General features: G+C 35.1%; 3 protein-coding genes across 9 annotated transcripts; 2 read left to right on the top strand and 1 right to left on the bottom strand.

Annotated features, from left to right (window-relative positions):
• Nucleotides 1-497: 497 nt before the first annotated feature.
• Nucleotides 498-6182, bottom strand: LOC129574623 (uncharacterized). Of its 4 annotated transcripts, none has more exons than XM_055456868.1 (12): nt 5977-6182; nt 4833-4950; nt 4111-4193; nt 3718-4041; nt 3244-3588; nt 2910-3022; nt 2569-2836; nt 2213-2453; nt 1880-2086; nt 1541-1609; nt 1166-1338; nt 498-1031 (listed from the first exon to the last, which is right to left on the bottom strand). In XM_055456868.1, exons 2-12 carry the CDS (start codon nt 4858-4860, stop codon nt 810-812), a joined length of 2073 nt encoding a protein of 690 aa, XP_055312843.1. In that variant the 5' UTR covers nt 4861-4950; nt 5977-6182; the 3' UTR covers nt 498-809. The 4 variants fall into 4 exon arrangements, with proteins under 4 accessions (XP_055312843.1, XP_055312844.1, XP_055312845.1 ...); XM_055456869.1 differs by having other exon boundaries at nt 5949-6181; XM_055456870.1 differs by having other exon boundaries at nt 5733-6181.
• A 1260-nt stretch (nt 6183-7442) lies between these two features.
• Nucleotides 7443-10840, top strand: LOC129574556 (lachesin-like). Of its 4 annotated transcripts, none has more exons than XM_055456693.1 (6): nt 7443-7663; nt 7969-8133; nt 8378-9140; nt 9348-9487; nt 9610-9697; nt 9856-10840. In XM_055456693.1, exons 2-5 carry the CDS (start codon nt 8079-8081, stop codon nt 9654-9656), a joined length of 1005 nt encoding a protein of 334 aa, XP_055312668.1. In that variant the 5' UTR covers nt 7443-7663; nt 7969-8078; the 3' UTR covers nt 9657-9697; nt 9856-10840. The 4 variants fall into 4 exon arrangements, with proteins under 4 accessions (XP_055312668.1, XP_055312667.1, XP_055312666.1 ...); XM_055456692.1 differs by having other exon boundaries at nt 7470-7896; XM_055456691.1 differs by having other exon boundaries at nt 7470-7811.
• A 302-nt stretch (nt 10841-11142) lies between these two features.
• LOC129574557 (inorganic pyrophosphatase) lies at nt 11143-14436 on the top strand. Its single transcript, XM_055456695.1, has 6 exons — nt 11143-11363; nt 11896-12014; nt 13026-13421; nt 13575-13726; nt 13880-13989; nt 14136-14436. The coding sequence occupies exons 1-6, from the start codon at nt 11168-11170 to the stop codon at nt 14162-14164; spliced, it is 1002 nt and encodes a 333-aa protein (XP_055312670.1). The 5' UTR covers nt 11143-11167; the 3' UTR covers nt 14165-14436.
• Nucleotides 14437-20007: the final 5571 nt, after the last annotated feature.

Consider the following 20007-nt stretch of genomic DNA (forward strand, 5'->3'; position numbering starts at 1 on the left):
ATTTTGAACGTATGCGATGAGCGATGAATGATTACCGTAGTAGAATATTCACGGCAAATTCAAATGTTGATTAAAAGACACATCGTCTATCGAATATAAACGACTCAAAACATCATGTTTTTTTCTTTAAATTTCATTCTCCTTCTCATACACAAATTATTTCATTCCGATATTAATGACAGAAAGGGGGAGTTGAAGAGTAAAATGGAAATTCTCGAATAAATAGGATTTTGTTCGTCATTCTTTTCAGCGAGAATCACTTTTGAATACTAAAAACTCATAAAGCGAATTGAAATGTTACGAAAATTTCTCCTCAAATAGCTTGGAGAGTCATATGTTGAAGGGATATTTATCACCAAATCTTAGAACTTGGAACTTGAACTAAAATTTGGAGCCCAAATTTTGGGTGCCTTAATTGAGATTATAAAGTACAAATTCAATTCGATCCAATCTGAAAATATAAAGTTCATTTCGAATCATAGGAGGATCCACTTGAATTGAGACTAGAATTGTGCATAATTTTATTCATAGTTGAACACATTTATAATGTTAGTGTGGCATTTTGTGTATAAATTGAACAATTCCGCTTACAAACTATCATTAAAAGTAAATTGTATTAAAATTTATTTCCTCTCAGGTTCATAACAGATACTCCTTAATTCACAGCTGATTTTAGACATTTGGTTAATTAATTTTTTCTAAAAAAAAAAGTGTCGTTGTATTTCAACACAGAAGAAAGATGTGCTCTTGACTGACTCTTTTATCGAGTCATAGGAATTAGTACAATAGAAAAGAAAAGGATTTAAAAACTACGTAAGCAGCAACAAAATCAGCGCCATAATACAAGTCCATGGCACTATTCGTATGGATTCGGAATCGCCTCGCAGTCGATACTCTGATTCTGGATAGTATTCGATGACATGCATCGTTTTGTTTATCATCCAATAAAAAGCTTGCATATTGAATTGCGATTTCAATTCTTCGCCGACCAGCGTTCGCACCCGAGCGTTGTAGTCATTTAGCCATCGTTTCTGTGGAAGAAATTTTTTAAAGATTTTTTTTTTTAGAATTTAAATTCAGTTCAATTTTGTCAAAATCTCGAATAAAACAAATAATTGGCATTGTTGGCGTCGTTCAAATGAATTCCAAAATAAAAAAAAAATACCTCTCTTATATTAAGTAAACCACGATCGATCATTTTTGGATCGAATGGTACTAACGAAACATCTCTAAAGCCCAAAAATCGTGCGCCAGATGGATGTCGTTCACCTGTGTCGTATACTTCCAAAACATTCTTCAGACGAATACCATACAATCCTTTCTTATACAGTCCCGGCTCTGCAATTAACCGATTTGATGCATTTTTATTAACATAGAAAAACAAGAAAATAAAAGAAAAATATGAAAAAAAAAAAATCAAATTTGGTCTCACACGTGATCAACACATTTAAAATCAGTATCATGTTTACAAGTTTTATGAGGTGCTTGGTATGAATCACATGTCACAAAATAAAATCATTCTCACTAGAATATTACTCACCATTCGAAAAGAAATATCCTTCTTCGAATGCATACGTGTGTGGCTCAGTGTACGAAATCTTGATCGGCGCTGTGAAAATCGAAGAGAAAAAAATGGTCACTTTACTCAATCATCGCTTAACTTTCGTTTGTAGCACAGAAAATGTATCACTCTGCACCATAAATTATAGACCATTAGAAACATTCAATGGATTGGAATAAATCACATTTCGTGTCATTTCTTCGGAAATAAATTCCATTTCGCTAGATACATTGCACAAAATTACATTTTCTGCTGCTCTTCTGTATTTGAGAAGAATAAAATCGAATTTTAAAAAGCTATTCGAGAAATGTGACTTACACTCGTAAACACCCAGATAAGATCCAACGCCGTGGCCGGTCATTTGAGGGTAATCTGTGAGCGAATCCCAAACGGATGATCTTGCGAGTGCATCAATTTCACCGGGCGTTAGACTCTCGGGAAAGACCAATGTTGATAATCGAATGATGGCACGCAGCACGTTCGTATACATTTGCTTTTGCTCAAAAGTTGGTTCTCCAAAATGGACTATATTAAGCCAAAGTTTTTAAGTTATAGTTCAGATTTTTAGGCTTTCCATTGCATTGTATTTTCATTTTTTTTTTTCGAAAAATGATTTTTTCATCTTAATTTACTATTCTAAAAAGTTCTTACTTGTTCTCGACACAATTGTGGTTCCTTCAGCATATTGACCGCCTGAATCAAAAATGCACGGTTCTTTGTCGGTCACAACGATATCGGTTTCGTTGAACGTTTCGAAGAGCGGAAGTGCTGCGTGTGGACCAAATGCAATGTTCGTTTTTAATGACAGACCAAGATTTGACTTCATTGAATACCGTGAACGATCAATATCATTTGATGCTGATACCTCGGTAATTGTTTCTTCATTGAGAAACTGTTGAATAAAGAATTATTTATTCTCCATTCAAATTACAAATTTCCAAGTTCAAAGTTGATCAAAATGAATTATGGTTAGAAAAAAAACGAGTTAATCAAATACCCGTTCATACCCGTCTCTCGAGCAAACTAAATGCATCACACATGGCTGCACCATCCAAAATGTGTGCACGTTGCATGCCTTTTTGTTCGGTGGGATTTTTCTGGGCTCGCATGAATATCACCGGTGATGGTTTTTCATGAATTGTCGTTCTTTTGATATTGCTATAAATAGCCTCAGACACACCGAGATCGAATACACAGTGACCAGGTACAAGGATTTTACGCCATTGATAAGAATACACATTCAAATCCGACCAAATCTGTTCGTAATCTTTAATTCTGTAAATGAGAGCAATAAATTTTCGGTGGAGAAATGGTGAGGAAATACGAAGTTCAATTGGCTGAAACTAACTTGACACATTCAGTGTTGCATGGATCGGCGTTTAAATGGTATGTTATGCCCAAATTAACTCGGTCTTTGTTAACATACAGGAACGTTTCGTCATAGGAAACAAGAAGGTAGGCCTGAAAATTTGTGATTTGTTTTAGTTGAATGATTATTGAACCTGTTATTCGATTTTTTTTTCTAACAAAATGTTCAAAATAGATTAATGAATATATTTCTTAATGCTCTCTAACCGAATGTTCTTTTATGAATGAAGAAATAGCATTTCTATATGGATCTAGATATTCATTTTAAAGCTATAAAGGGTTATCAAGTTATGAAGGCGACTCGCATGAATTACCTTGAATACTGGCGTATATGGAAAATCATTTCCACGCAAATTAAGTAAATAGGCAATTTCGGTGAGTGATGTGACGATCATCGCATCGCAATGATCCTTTAACAGATGCTTACGTAGCCGTTCGATTTTTGACTGCCATTTCTCGCCGGCATGGATAAGTGGGTGCACTTTGAGAAGTTCTGTGTTTTGCGGTGGTCGATTAATCCACACTAAATCAATTAAATTTCGACTCATTCGAATCAAGCGAATATATTTCAGTTGTAATTCTGACTCCCACTCGATCCACACTTTATGCGGCACTGTTCGCGGATCAGCTCCGACTCGAGCTCCATCATCAAGCTCAGACTATATGGAATTTATAGAGTTGAAATGTTGTAATTCTTTAAATTAATCTATTTCCAACCAAGTGTTCGAAAAATTGAACGCTCGATAGAAAATGGGTTAAAAGCAAAATAATGCGACAACTTTCCATACCAAAATGTAGGATGTAATACTGGGTTCTGAGTTGAGTGAGAAAATCTTCCAATCACAATTCATTTCCGAGTTGGCTTGAGCCAGATATCGCTCATCCGTCCATAGGGCAACCGTATTCATTGTAATGATAACGTGTGCTATTTTGCCTGTAAAACCCGAAATGAACTGTGTTCGCTTGTCATGATCGCTGACATCTTCATTTAAATGTTCATCCCATGTGGTAACGATAAAAGCATCAATCGATGAACCATGCCTTGATGCGCGATTTTTCATTTCCTCACGAATGGCATCCACACGATGACGCTGATCGGAATGTGGCCGAAACTACAACCCATTGATAAAATCAGCAATTTAATGGTTTGGAATTTGTGAAAACATGCCCAAGCTACTCACCGGCAAACCGATTCGACTTTCGCATTTAATTCGTTCGATGCCTTTGAAGTGGCACATAATCGGACACAGCAGCAGTGCCGAAACTGAAATTGTTGATTCATACATTTTTATTTAGACCAAGAATTACAATAATTTATTTTGTTCGGCAGGGTATGTTTTCTTTGACGTCAAAAGTCGTACATTTTGATGGAAAATAGTCAGTCACTTTAAATCATCTAAGCCATTTCGCAAAGGCACACGCACTATGTTTTTCAACAAGATGGATTCTTTTTTTCTCTCTCTCTCTATCTCTCACACTCTTTCTCTTCGTCTTTGCCACACTCTCAACAAGACCGATATTTTCTCAACCAGACGGATTTCGTTTCAATGTAATAAATCGCCAAAATACACACATCAAAAAGCCGTTTGCAATTAATTGCTTGTTGAAGCACCATGTGTGTAGCAGCAACAGCCGCAGCAATAGCAGCCACGCAATGGGCGACGGATATAGAATATTGTTCTAATAGTTGATTGTTTGTTGAATCGCATTTCGAATTGATCTTGAAATACATTTGGTTGTATTTTTAATGCGTGGTACTGGCTGTTCGATTTGACAATGAACGATTTTCTGTATCTGGTTGAAGGTTGTCGAGGCAAACAATGACTTAGAAACACTTAAAAAGACATTTATTTTCCTTATGTACGACAACAATTTCCATAGAATGGCCAACACACGCACAAACCTATTAACAACTGATGAAACCAAAACATTTTGGCCAAAAAATTCCACTTTTGTTCGTCTTCTTCTTTTCCAAATTAACCGAAACCGATTCGTTTTAATGCTCAGCGAAACTGATGAATCTACAAAATTTAAACATATGATCAATCGAAGAGTCACTTCCAATTGGAAATTAATGATGCAAAAAAAAAATTGCCGCTCGTACGAAACACAAAAACACACACACACACATGCACAATAAATCTCGTCACGGTGACTTGCAAGCAGAAAATGTTTAAAAAAAAAAAACACTTCGCGATGCCAATCCGTTACATTAAATTTACATTGGCAATCAAGAGAAATGGGTTAGGATCAAATGAATAATGTGGACTGTGTGTGAATGTATGCGTGCGTTTGTGGTTTGTGTGACACAAACTGCAACACACAATAAGCCCAACTAATCGCGTAGGATTAAATTGCTTGAAATTAATACGTCGCGTTAGAATTAACCTTGAATGCATCGAATTATTAATTCAAATCAGATTAAATGGTTCGTGTATTTGGCGCAAATTCAAATGGTTCTATCGATTGTAACAATGGCGCGAACAAATATTTCTGGAATCAACACTGTTTGCACTTTTCTTTTTTCAAACAAGATCAAATTCACAAAAATTTCTGTTAAAAAAAACACCAAAACGATTCTATTAATTCCTTATCGCTACGCAGACCGTCACACGACTTGCATACGAAATCCGTTACAAAAATATCTTTTTTGTTCTTTGATCTCATTCATTCCCGTGTTTTTTTCTTCTTCGGTTTCGAAATTTATTCAAACCGTGTATTGAAATCGCATAGCACAAAAAACAGTTTCACAACCAATCATCTTTTTTCTTTAATATTTAAAATTATCCACTGTTTTCCGAACATTTTTTCTCTCGCTTCCGAATGTTTTCGTTGGTTCAGCCGCGGATTCGACAGCTGTCTTTTCACTCCGGTTACAAATGTTTCTTCACTAATTTTTCGGTTTTTCTTCTTTTTCTTTCAGATGATTAGCTGAATTGAAATTCGAGCATGTTTTTCCTCGTCTCTTTCTCAAAATTGACACCAAGAACTTTGAGTAATAACATTTAAAGTAGTTTACGTTATGAAATGATAAACGTTTAACTGACACCGTTGATTTTTAATGCGGGTGCACACGCGCGCACGGGGCATTCGGCGCACGGGACAACAAAATGCTAACAACACACTTGAGAGTTGTTTGATGACTGAATCAAATAAAAATATCACTATGTGCCATCGGCAAATCGAAGAGATTCGAATAGACTATGTCATAACAAATACGTTACAGGCTGATGTGTCTTGGCTCGCTCGATGAATATTGCAGAAAATATCAACATACACACAAACACAAAATTATTTATAGATCTCATACACAGATATGTATATGTGCATAACATTCTCGAGCTCCATCGACGAATTTATGCGAAACTTTTCCCATACAACATCGCTCAGTGGAGCAACCGAGCTTGCGATATTTCAAAGGCAGAGAACATTTTTGTTTCGTTGTGTTGTTTGCTGAAAATGAGCTCAATGGAATTATTGCAACCCTTATAATGAATGAAGCAAATCAAGTTGCCAATTTTGCTTTTCAAGAGCACACAGTGACAATATGGATTATTGCCGTTTGATCTCACAAGTGGCAAATAAACTTGTTGAATTTGTGAAATTGTAATCGTTTTCGCTTTTAGATGTAAATATATAAACAGCATGTGACACCTTCACCGCTGAGTTCGGATGAAACGTATTTAAGGGATATAAATAATCGAATGAATGATGACAAGGGCTAAAAAATATTCATCAAGTTTTTTTCCATCAAAATTTAACAATATTAAACCAATTATTCCAACTTTTTTTCTCAATCTCTGGCATTTTAGTTGAACAATCACAATTTTGATATGATAATTAAATTAAAATATAGAAAAAATTAAAACATTTCCAGAGTTCCAAAAAACAAGAATTTCATTCACCTCAAAAAAAAAGGTTCTAGAAACGTGAAATGGTCCGAAAACTCCCTTCATTTCCTTCAATGACATTCAAATATAAAAATCAGTTCTTCAAAACCAGTTTTTAGTCGAATAGCATGCCGACCATGAACATGCATTAAATAGAAAATGTACAACGCATTGTGTGATGTGTGTTTCGTTCTGAGGATGTCAAATAAAAACCTAATGTGTTGTTGTCTGGTACGTTTGATGGACCACGCGAAAGAGGAAAATGTTCAGCATCACAAATCTAAGAGTCACACACACGCACACACACACACACATACACTCATGCATCCGTACACAGTCTCTCTAGTGTCTCTGTTTCTCTCACATAGATCCATTGGTACATACAAACACAGGCGCACACAGCTGCACAGAATGTTGTAACAGAGTCGTTGTTGTGAAAAAATGCATAAATGCACGCATACGATGGTACATACGAGAGCGCACGCTGATGTACGCGTGAAAACGGAATGGAGAATGTGATGAATGTATGCGGCGAAAAAGGGATGAAGCGAAAATAACAAACTCGAGGACGACGCCGAAATGAAATGGAGAAGAGAGAGAGATATGAGTGTTGTTTTTTTTTTGTTGAATGGTATTTCCATAGAGACGGAGATCATCTTGGCGTGTCGGTGAATTTTAAACGCACATTAAACTCGTGCTATAGTATTGGTGATACTAGTCGGCTTAATACGTCTAGGTTTTTTGTTTTCTTGCTCTTCGTCGAGATTATATACGATTTTGGAAGAGATTCGGTCTTGTTCACTATCTTTCTCACTCCCACCCGGTGCCTAGAATATTCCGGCAAGTAAGAATTGGTTTGTTGTTTTTTCTCTGTGTGTTCAGTAGTTTGTTGTTTCATTCTTTATTTGTGCGTTAACACTCGCACACATTCATAGACGTGCGTTTTGTTTACGCGATTGATTCGAGCAGCCGAACAGACAAAGAAAAACAGTGTAAGTGATTTGATGCTCATTATCGACAAAAAGAACAACATCAAAACAACATCTCTCAGACTCAACAACGACATCAATTTTGTGTGTCTTAATCTTGATTCATTTTTCAACGTTCATTTCAATTTTTGTTTTTTGTTTTTTGTTTTTTGCTGGCCAGCATCATCCAGTGTGTACGCATCATTTATACAACGAGCAGCCCGTGTAATTTAAATCTCCGTTTCTCATTGTCGACGTCGAAAAGAGGAAACATTCAGAGCTCCTATCAAAATGCAAATGTTTGGAATGAAACATGCACTCCTGCTGAGCATCTTCTTCGTTTCTTGTAAGTTGAAATTCTCTCTGTGGGTTTGTGTGTGTGTTTTTTTGTTCCTGTAAAATCTAAAAGCATAAAAATGGTGTGTTCTATTTTAGAAAAGAAGAAAAAAATACATCGCAAAATCTACGAAACCTTTTGTGATAACCTTTATTAGTGTAATCAAAGCTATAGTGTTGCTATGGCTATGTGTGTTTTTCCCACACATTATTTTAAATATTTTTCGCATATTTTTTTTCTTTTTATTTATTAGCGCTTTGCAATGATCGACCCAAAATCATAACGAATATCACACCACAGGTGGTGCGAGAGACGGGTGAAAATGCGACTCTAGCATGCTATGTAGATAATCCAGAAGACTATGTTGTTTCATGGGTGAAAGTCAATCGCGATAATCCATCGGATCAAACTGTTTTATCTTTTGGCACCAAATTATCGGTTAAAAATCCACGTTTTTTGGTCACGGCCACATCCGACAGTCTCGTTCTGAACATTAAAGACATTGAATTCACCGATGCGGCCGTCTATCAATGCCAAGTATTTGTATCGGACACCTACAAAGACACGGCTCCCGTTGAACTTTTGATCAAACATCCACCCAAGATTATCAAAGACATCGAAGTCAATCCAACTCCGGCTGTATTGAACAGTACCGTTGAATTGGTATGTACGGCCGAAGGTTATCCAAAGCCAAACATCTCATGGAAACGTGCCGGTGACGCACTCATTCCGGCTGGTGGTAATATCTACAATGGAACGGTGCTGAAAATTAACGATGTATCACATCAAGATCGTGGCATTTACTATTGTATCGCTGATAATGGTATCGGACAACCCGATCAACGTATCGTCAATTTTGAAGTGGAATTTCCACCAAAAATTACCGCACCACGACCACGAGTTGCCCAAGCCCTTGACTACGACATTGAACTTGAATGCAAGATCGAAGGCTTTCCAGCACCGCAAGTTTCATGGTACAAAGATGGCTCACAAATTCTCAACGAAGGCGATTACAGGTATGCTGGCATATGCACCATTTTAGTTGCCCAAAATCCAGTACATTATGAAGCGAAAGTAGTTTGAATAAAAGTCCAACATTTCAAAGTGAAATCGAAATGAAATATTTCGAAGGATTGAATTTATTCTAGTAATCCAATTTAATGCTAAGCTAACCTACCGTCATGTTCGCGACTAACCTAAAATCTCTCCAATTTGCCCCACAGCATCACCAATACGGCCACCATCAACGATGTGACCAACTCGGTTCTGCGTGTCATCACGGTTGAGAGCAGCCAATATGGCGACTACGTTTGCAAGGCATCCAACAAACTTGGTTCGTCCGAAGCAAAAATCAACTTATTCGGTAAGTTTTGGATTTGTTTTCTAAACAACACTTGAATATTTTCTTTTGTAACATTTTCTCTGCTTAATTTCATTAAAATTTTAATTTAATTTCTTTTTTTTTTTCTTTTTTTTTCCCAAAAGATTCGGTAGTCGCTGTTTATCCATGGCAAGCATTCGCCCGAAATTAGAATTAGATTTTATTTTCTTCATTTTCGATTTAATTGACAAGGTATATTTGTGTTGTATACATTTGATATTGATTGATTGAGTGCATTTTTTTTATGGTTTATTCAAGCAAACCTTGTTTAAAGGACCTTTAAAAATAGAACACATGATTTTTTCTTATCGATTATGTTGTAAATTAATGCAATCCATCATAAATTTCAGATCATCCAATACCAAACATCCATTTCTCCGGTTTGCAAATGTGGAATGCATCGCCAAAGTCATTCATTCATATGCGATTTATGATGAATTATATTGCGGTGATGATGCTCATTGCAATTCTACTATAAAATTTCCATTAGTTTGTTTGTTGATTTTCATTTTTTTTTCGGCCGTATTTGAGTTACCAACCGTGCAGCACATTTTCAATAAGCAGATGCGCGAGGAAAAAAAAAATAAGAATGATATTTTTCTAACGAAATGTACAAATCTGCGAGAGAAAATAGAAGAACAGAAGAAAAATCATACACGAAGAACAAGACGGCAAAAGTTTCATTTACAATAAATCGAGTAATTCCAGACAATGTAATGTAATCAGTTTCGTGCACAATAATAACAACAACAACAAACAAACCGAAAAAAAGATGATAAGAAATAAGAAAAGAGAAATCAATAACTCAAATAATTTTTGATCAATATACAATATACAACAAAAGGGGATAAGAAGAAGAATTAATTTTTTTTGTAGTGTATTGGATTCGATATATATATATATATATATACATATATTTCATGACCAAAAACGACTGATCTGCTATTTTAGTTGAATAAGAGGCTAATAGATTTAATGATAATCAATTTGTCGGTTTCTATACTTAAAACACATTCAGACAGATAGACAGACACACTCAAGAACAATATCACCTATCAAATGATAATTTACTGCTCAAATATAATTGAATTGAAGAGATCGTACGAAAAAAAAAACGAATAACAACATTGCCGATTTGGACAGTGAACGATTGACAGTGAACAGCAATGGAGTACATATTCAAAACATAAAGAGCCCAAACTATAATAACAAAAATACTTAATGATAACAACACAGAGATAAGATTAATCATAAGCTTTGGTTTATCCATGTAAGATCTATGACACACAATTTTTTTTTTGTCTACCGAAAGAACAATAAATGAAAAATCACACATACACACGTTTTATTTGATTTTTTTTTGCTCCAAACATACAAGCCCATTCACGACATTATCAATCAAGTGTGTGGCAAAAATTGATTTAACGGACGTTTTGAATTCGAAAACAAAACATGAGCGCATTTAGTACAATAGAAGCAACGAGAAATACTTAAGAAACAGTGAAAAAAGTGACAGGCATAAACTGAGCAACAACAACAACAACAAAAACGAAACTAGCAATTGTTAAGCTGTTGTTGTGTGTATGGTTTTGTGTGTATGTACATATATATCGTTGACAAATCGCTTTGGCCAACTGAAAATAGTTGAACCATCATACGGTGATGGCGCTGCGTTGCATGACACACGTGTTATATAGACAAACGTCTGTGAATTTCTTCAAAAAGTATCCAGCCGGCGTTCGAACATTATCCTTGCACAGTTGCAATTTGGCCGCAATACGATCAAACACGATGGCATCCCAATACATTCCGGTTGAAAAAGGAACACCAAACTCAACAGATTATCGCGTTTATTTCAGTGAGTATTGACATCAATTGGGTGCACAAAATTTGTTCTTTTTTCCTCTTCGTTCTTTCTCACACATAACACACACACACACACGCAGAAATAAAAAGAAGAGGACTCACATTTATTTATCATCAAATTCCAATCACAATACCGTATCGTATTGTCAACAACATTGCATTGGAATTATTATTACATAAGAACGTTTCGCATATGTGCAAAAAAAACCAACTTATCAGACAGTGTGTATTTATTTCCTATTTCGCAATGACCTTACACGTATGTACAACCGACGTAGTAGAAATGAACACAACAGAGAAAAAAAAAGACAAAATCGAATACAATTCCTATACTATATGGCATGGCACATATTTTCTTTTATTGTGATGACAATCCATTATACATGCACGGTGTGTGTATGGTTTTTTTCTGTTCGCTTTTGTTTCATGGTCTATGACTGGAAAATGGTTCTTTACCTTTGTTCGAGTGCATAATAAAAAATAAACAACGATTCTATTTTCGGTACTTTTTTTCTCTATTGCAGCCAATCAAAATGGAAACGCGATTTCACCATTGCACGATATACCGTTGCATGCCAACGATTCGCAAAATGTCTATAACATGGTAGTTGAAGTGCCACGATGGACCAACGCAAAGATGGAGGTAAATGCATATTTTCTCTTTGCTTCTCAACTCTTATGCGACTAAAAGTGCGAAACCGACACAAATTACAACCAAAATGAACAGTTTACCCTTGAAATGAAATTATTATTGATTTTGCTGTGTTTGCGTGTGGCATTTGATTGAGTGTTTGGGCAATTGTTTTCTTATTTGTCCATAACGATGCAATATGAAGTAATTGCATGCGTCTAATGTTTATCCGCGAAACAGTTAAGCAAGCACAAAAGACTTTGTTCAGTAAATAATCAATGGACATTTTCGACGAAACGGGTGAATTACCAATTAAGGGCCGTTTTTGTATTTCTTTTCTCAATTAATTTGCCATTATGTGAAAGGACAAAACGAACGGTATAACAAAATGACGAATTGTTATCTACATCGAATCTAGAAATTTCTACAGAAACGTTATCTTGACGTTCGTCAACAAATTTTCAAGAGTATTACTCATTGAACAATGATGCCGCATAAAAACCCGAAAATTGAGACCATAAAAAAAATTATGAAAAAAAAATATGAAAATTATTATCAGTCTGGAAAATTCTTCAGCAACGATAATTTGACGTTAGTATGATTAATGTGTTATTAATAATAACGACACAAAAAGAAAAAAACACAAAAATTAAGACCAAGATATGCAATTTGAGAACCGACCGGTTTCCTTTTTCAAGCCACATGATTTTTCGAGGTTTCATTTATCGCTGTCGTAATAAATGCATCGGTTGTTTGTATTATTTGCTAATGTTTAACCATGCATTGTGAATAACAGATCAACCGCAGAAAATAAGCTTAGTTGAAAGGAGCAATCGCTCATAATTATTGACCTTTGCCTGACTAGACCAGCGACACATACTATTCAATTTCTATTTTCTTATTTGTATGCATTGTGCCGCTTTGACATTGACGCAATTTTGTTCAAATGACTTTATGCCGTAATTAAAATATATAATAACAATTGTTATTAATTGCAATTGCATCGTTTATGTTTGCTTGCAGATCTCCCTCGCGGAAACATTGAATCCAATCAAACAAGACGTTAAAAAAGGAAAACTGCGCTATGTTGCCAACTGTTTCCCACATCATGGTTACATCTGGAATTATGGTGCATTCCCGCAAACTTGGGAAAATCCCGAGCATACAGACCCATCGACCGGATGCAAAGGTGATAATGATCCTATTGATGTACTCGAAATTGGATCACGCGTCGCGAAACGCGGTGAAGTGGTACAAGTGAAAATTCTCGGTGTTGTCGCTTTGATTGACGAAGGTGAAACCGACTGGAAAGTCATAACCATCGATATTAACGATCCAAAAGCAAGCCTACTCAATGATATTGGCGACGTTGAAAAAACGTTCCCTGGCCTCTTGAGAGCCACTATTGAATGGTTCAAGGTATGAGTTTTCATTTTGTTTCAGAATAGATTCAACATAGATTGATCGTTTTTAAGAAACTTTTTACCGAAAAGTTTTTTTTTTCGCTTTTTACAAATGCTATTGTTTTGAAAAATGCTTCATTAACACGTTGATTTTGAATTGTTGGAACAGATTTACAAAATCCCGGATGGAAAGCCAGAAAATGAATTTGCCTTCAATGGTGAAGCGAAAAATGCCACATTCGCCACGGAAATCGTCAACGAAACACATCGCTTCTGGCAAGCATTGATCACAAAGGAGGCTACAAGTGACAAAATCTCTTGGTAGGTGCAAGTCCACTTTAATCAATTGTTCGTATTTGTGAAGATTTAAAGAAAAAACGGCATGGAAAATTGTGCATTCGGATAGTTTCTAGAGTGGCTATCTGCTGTTCGCCCTCTGAATTTTTAACCAGTTATTTTTCTTCTATTTTCTAGCGCCAACACTGTTGTAGCTGATTCGCCATTTGTCATTCCTCAGGCTCAAGCTGATCAAGCACTTGCATCGGCAAATGATGGTGGTGTTGCTGAACCAATCCCCGATACAAGTATATGCTTTTTTCATAAAAAAAATCTTTATTCCAAACTGTGATCGATTTGTTTTCTAGTGGAATAAACTGTTGTTACACACCAAAATATTAATGACATATTTTTTCCATTTTCCTCTTCTCCATTCTCGCTCTATTTCATTTAGTCGATACCTGGCACTACATCACACTCTAGATATATCAACAACCATACACACATTCAACAACCAGATGCGCTTGGACGTCAAACGGAGAGCCACACAAACACAATCTAAATTGAATCTGATTGTAAAATTGATTCTCTCTTTCTTTCTTTTTTTTTTCGTTGAACAAATTAATAAAATGTATTAAACGTTTTGTCGTAATTTTTAAATAAATTATTATCAATGGGGTTTTTTGCTGTTTTGCTTAGCGACATCTGTAGCGGTATGAAAACCATTTTTTAAATAAATCAAATGTGCATGCACCACACAATTGAGTTGTTTTTATTTTTTCTGTCTGTATTAAAATATTACCTACTGCAGCTGTTGTTGTTTGCCTATGGTAATGGGTAAATGTTTTTGCTTTCAGTTTGATTTTGTCAGTTTTTAATTACTTTTCTGGGCCCTGGATTTCAGCAATCACGCTCGTGTGAAAATTTCAATTTTTTTCAAAATTCTTTTTTTAAACTTAATACTTGTATTAAATTGGCCAAAATTTGATGTAATATAATTTTGGATCTAATTTTTTTAGTATTACGTTTTTCTCTTTATTGAATAATCAAGTAATTTGCAGATATTAATGAAGAAAATTCAATGAATTCTCACTTTAGAAGATTTTTTATCGATTGACAATTTGAATTCCACCTTATTTTTAGAGTCAATTAACTAATACAACCCGAAATATTGAGATTTGGCAGCAAAAAATAAGTCCGTACCGTTTATAACCACCCTGGGTAATCGTACTGAGAAAATATGTTTTGATGAATTAGAATTTAAATGAATGGTATTCGACCAGGAAGGCTACCAAAATAAATCAATTATATATAGTGTATCTAGGCGATCCTCACTAGATTTGTTCACATTTGGTAGCACCGCAAATCAATCCATCGCATCGGTTTGAATGTGTCATTCAGAAGTATAAATGAGTTAACCTTTTATTGCAGACATTCCGTTTGGCTGCATATTGAGCTGAGCTATTTTCAAATAGCTGGCTGTTTGGTACATTTTGATTTTGTGACGAGCGTGCCATGCAAATTCATGTGGAATGTTGAATTTATGACAAAAAAATTCGTGAAAAGGATTGAAAAAGGTGTCACAAATTCAATATTCCACATGAATTTGAATGGCACGCACGTCACAAAATCAAAATGTACCAAACAGCTAGCTATTTGAAAATAGCTCAGCTCAATATGCAGCCAAACGGAATGTCTGTTTTATTGTCTATGTTCGAAAGTAATGTAAGCTTTCTATGTGAGCATGTGCCTGGGAATCTGTTCACGAATCGATAGAAATTCTTAGTTATTTTCAGTGTAAAAATTCAAAGTCATTTTGAGCTAGTGGTTAGGCATTCTAATCGGGTCGTGTGTCATTGCTTGTGTAAAGCGTAAATTCAATAACATGACAATTCAGACGGCGAAATTCATGCACAATTATTATTTTATTATAATAACTATAATTCAAAACTGCTCTTAAATGTGAAAAATATTGTGCATGAATTTAGAAAAGTGTCCACTTCCAATATACCTACCTATATTAGACTGATCCAAAAAAAAGTTGTCCCTCATCCGGAATGTCCGGCCAGTTTCGAAAAATATACCTCGAAAAAATAGGTTTGGTGCAAAGATAGCATATGGGTACCATATAAAATCAGGATGCAAGCCCCATATCAAATTTTTCATGACAGAGATTTCGGAAGCCATTTTAGATCGCAACATTTCGACCGATTCCATTATTCCAACCAAATTTAGGCAAAAAGTGATGATAGGGTTTTGTTTGGCTTGTCAATATCTATAATTTTTACCAAGACATCAGCCCTTGAAAAAGCATTCTGGGCCAGTTACAGTGTAAAATGTCCGAAAAAATGGCAAATTTTCGGCATTTTTCGCTCTACTGGCCACTTAGGTGGTGGACTTTTGTTCAGTTTTGGACTTGTGTCGTGTAGCCAAAACTTGCACAAAAATTTTGGCACTTGTCAGATTGCGATTTGGATGGAATTTGGCGACAATTGATTCACACATATAAGACAAATTTCAGGCCAAAATGAGCAAATCACAAACATGAGCTTCGGTTTGACAGGTAAAAGCAAATGATTTCTGACTTTCTGCCTTTAAACATCTAGTATGGTCCTTTACGAACATTTTGGGTACTTACATGACCAAATCGAGTGATGTTTTCACATATTTCTGGCCTCATATTCGAGTTCAAATCCCAAAAAATCGACTTTTGACCAAAAAATCCTTAAATATAGGCTTTTTAGGGATAGTCTTGGGGCAATGCTATTTTTTCTCGAAAATATGGGGAGTCTACCCAGACAAAAACTCTCAAAATTGACTTTTTAAGGTACCTCCCCAACAAAATATATGTTTTTCATGGATTTTACTATGAAAATATCAATTTTTGTTCGTACGTATAGAATACTTTGACTTATGCATAAAATAAGCGTAAGCGTGAAAATGGTATAAACACAGCGTGCACAGAGAATACCCGCTGTATATTTGTAGCGTAGTTTTTTTATTGGGTAAAATTATGTTAGAAAATAATAAGAGAATATATTTTGTTTGTTACTTGGAAGTGAGAAAAAATGGAATTATTAGGGAACTATCCTTATATCTTACTTCAATTCAAAACAACGATACGTTTTAAAAACACATACATTCTTCAAGAGAGCTCGGATTACGATTGCAAGTGGCCCAATGTTGAGAGTTATTGGATTTTGCCTATGACTGATCAGATGCATCAAGTCCTTCTGCACGTCAGTTGATTTATAGGTCCAATTGCTATCGTAGAGAATTTTGTCCAATCCATTATCCTAAATATCAACAAAATACCAGGCCAGGAAAGGCAAATATTTATAAGTTGTAAATTGATAGATTATTCGATATTCATGTGATCAGGATAAAATATGTTACCTCAATATCTTGGCCAGTCTGACATATAAAGTAGAATTGAACCCATGACATGAATGCTATGCCATAGCTCGATATGAAACCCATCTGGAAGGTAGAAAAATTGTTGGAAATATTCGAATTTCGTCTGTTCAAATTTGAAATTAAAGGTACGAAAAGGGGTAGTTGACAGAAAATGGCCATCGCAATCGAGTAAGTAAACAGAGCTGGTGTCACGAAGGTTCGCCAGTACAGGAAATCCCCAAGGCACGCCACAAAGCTGTAAAAATAGACAGTGTTTGGAATTCAAACATTCTTCTCAACTCATTTTCATTGCTCATTCAAACTGAAAGGGAATCAATCAAATTACTTACTCTTCATAATCGAGCAATTGTTTCTTTAAATCCTTGAAGGTGAAGCGAAGTTATCGCTCGGATACCTCATCTCTTTCATGCGATTCGAACAGTTCCTTGAGTCGGTTCTTGATCAGAATCGGCGATACTTTTACCACATCTCTAAAAATTACCATTGCCATCGAGGGTGTATAATTAAAATAAGTATAATTATATATGTATGTGTCGCTGAGCATAAAAATAGGAATACAGATCTGATCCAGAAAGAACGAAACATGAAAAAGTTTATTCTAGAATAAACTATTTCTCGAACAGATCTGTATCCCCATTTTTATGCCCAGCGACACAATATATACATCTTTGCATGAGATATTTGCCTCGTATCTCGTACCAGAAACTAATCCCATTTTTATTCTCAACGACACATGTGAGAACGTAATAATTATTTTTCTTATCGCTATCATTGTTGTAATTGCCAGGTGCATTTGATGCATACGCTCATAGTGACAATTGATGTAGGTAATGAAATATTTTTAATTGTCTTCATGACATCAGTCATCGACTGTCCATGAAAAGTTTATCATCAAATTATACGAAATTGTGCATATGTCATATCACCCGTTGGATTACCAAACTATTTTCGTTCATAAGCTACCAAGTGGGGCCATTATGCACCCTAATTTCGTTTTTGGATAAAAATTATAATTTTTTTTTCATTTGCAGCGATTTGGGATCTTCTTGCTGTATTACATCACAAAAGTCCTTAGTAATTATGTTGGTAGAAAAATTACTTGAATTGAGTTGGATATATAAAAAAAATTGACTCTTGTGCTACGGTCATAGGTCATATTGATTCCGCTAGGTAGTCCAACGGTTAATCGTGTGCATATATTCTAACTTAGCACTGAGTAATCAATCGATTATTTTGGGACATAGTCAACTGACTAAAAGTGATTATTCGGTACAAAAACAAAGATCATAGTTTAATAATAAGTTGACTGCAGTCAATAATGTCTCAAATTAAACAATTGGCCAAAATTTCATCGTAGTTGACAATTTTCCAAACAGAACATCAGCTCAGCTAACTAATGTCATTTATTAGATTTTAGTTACAGCCATTTGTTTTCCACACACGTAGCCATTTCGTTTCGAACGAAGTTGTTCTTTAAATCACAAGATCACACTGCCAAAATGGTATGGTTTTTTTTCTCTCATCAAATGTAACGTGAGTTGACAATTGTAGACTTCGTAGTAAATAAATGAATAAAAATTGATTATAGTTGCCGTAAGCACATCAGAATGTTCTTCGTAGACAAATTGCATACCAACACAAATCAGTGTGCTTATTTATTTATCTAATTTACTAATTTCTGTAACATATTCTGTTGGTGGGAGAAAGTTATGAGTCAAAATTTGTTTCTTTAAACACCACTCTTTTCATAAAAGTGTAGGGAATACAATTTTCTTACTAAGGCTAGGTTGTTTTTTTGTGGATAAAATTTTCAGCAATGTTGTTCATTTTAACAAGACCTTTTCCGAAGAAATCTTTTAGAAAAATGTCCAGCCATTTACACGGTACGATTTCCAAATGGTTTGCCAAAGAATAATTTGAGCAGTTTGTCATAAATCTTTCCTATTATGAAGTAAATCAAAATGAATGGTTTGAGATTTGAAACTCGACCTCAATAAAAAAAAACTTCTTTCATTGAACACTCAAGGGACTGGATTATATTGGATGTGATGGAATTATATATACCGTTATAAAGCCAACTGTTGTTTTTAATAAATGCATAGCAGCAGATGTATTTGATTGTATTCCGATACAAAGTCAATCCGAAGTCAACAAATCATGATCCAGTGCCGGTATTCTAAGTCATTCCGCAAAAATCGTTCGGAATTATTTTTTTCGTACATAAGACCATATTGGAGTGAAAGAGACAGATTCCACTATTTTTCAGCGTTCCACCGGAATTATTTCGATAACTCAAGGAAGAGTGGATTGTGTGAGAAATAATTCCGGTGGGACGTTGAAAAATAGTGGAATCTCTCTCTTTCACTCCAATATGGTCTTATGTTCGAAAAAAATAATTCCGAACGATTTTTGCGGATTGTGTTCCAGAATACCGGCACAGCTTGGTTGAGCGTGAAAAAAGGCGAGCATATTTTCGGCAGGTTTTCTAATGATAAACATGAATTTCTTTTTTCCATCAAATAGTTTGCAGTATGCAGTTCAATTCGAACTGAAAACATGTTTCGCTTGTCGCATTATACAGAATTCATGACCAAGAATTGGAACATTAACTGAAAAATTGATTTCCATTACAAATGTATTTAATTCATTAACATCGCGAAAAAAAAAGAAAGCCACTTTTAAACCTTTGACGACCAAGATTGAACGGATGGGAATTCTGCAATTCTGATTGCAGATTCGTGCTCAGCGACCCCAAAAACCATAATAAATTTTTTTATCAAAAAATTAATATTTTTAACTAGAAATATGAAAAAAATGATGGGACATATATGTCCCATCGGTCGGTAACGGTAACTACCTTTGTATGGAAAAAAATAGGTCTCCCATAAGAACAACGTGTAAAAAAAATT

The sequence above is a fragment of the Sitodiplosis mosellana genome, unplaced genomic scaffold (assembly GCF_009176505.1).
Source record: "Sitodiplosis mosellana isolate CC-2019 unplaced genomic scaffold, AAFC_SMos_1.0 Smas_scaffold_6165, whole genome shotgun sequence".
NCBI lineage: Eukaryota > Metazoa > Arthropoda > Insecta > Diptera > Cecidomyiidae > Sitodiplosis > Sitodiplosis mosellana.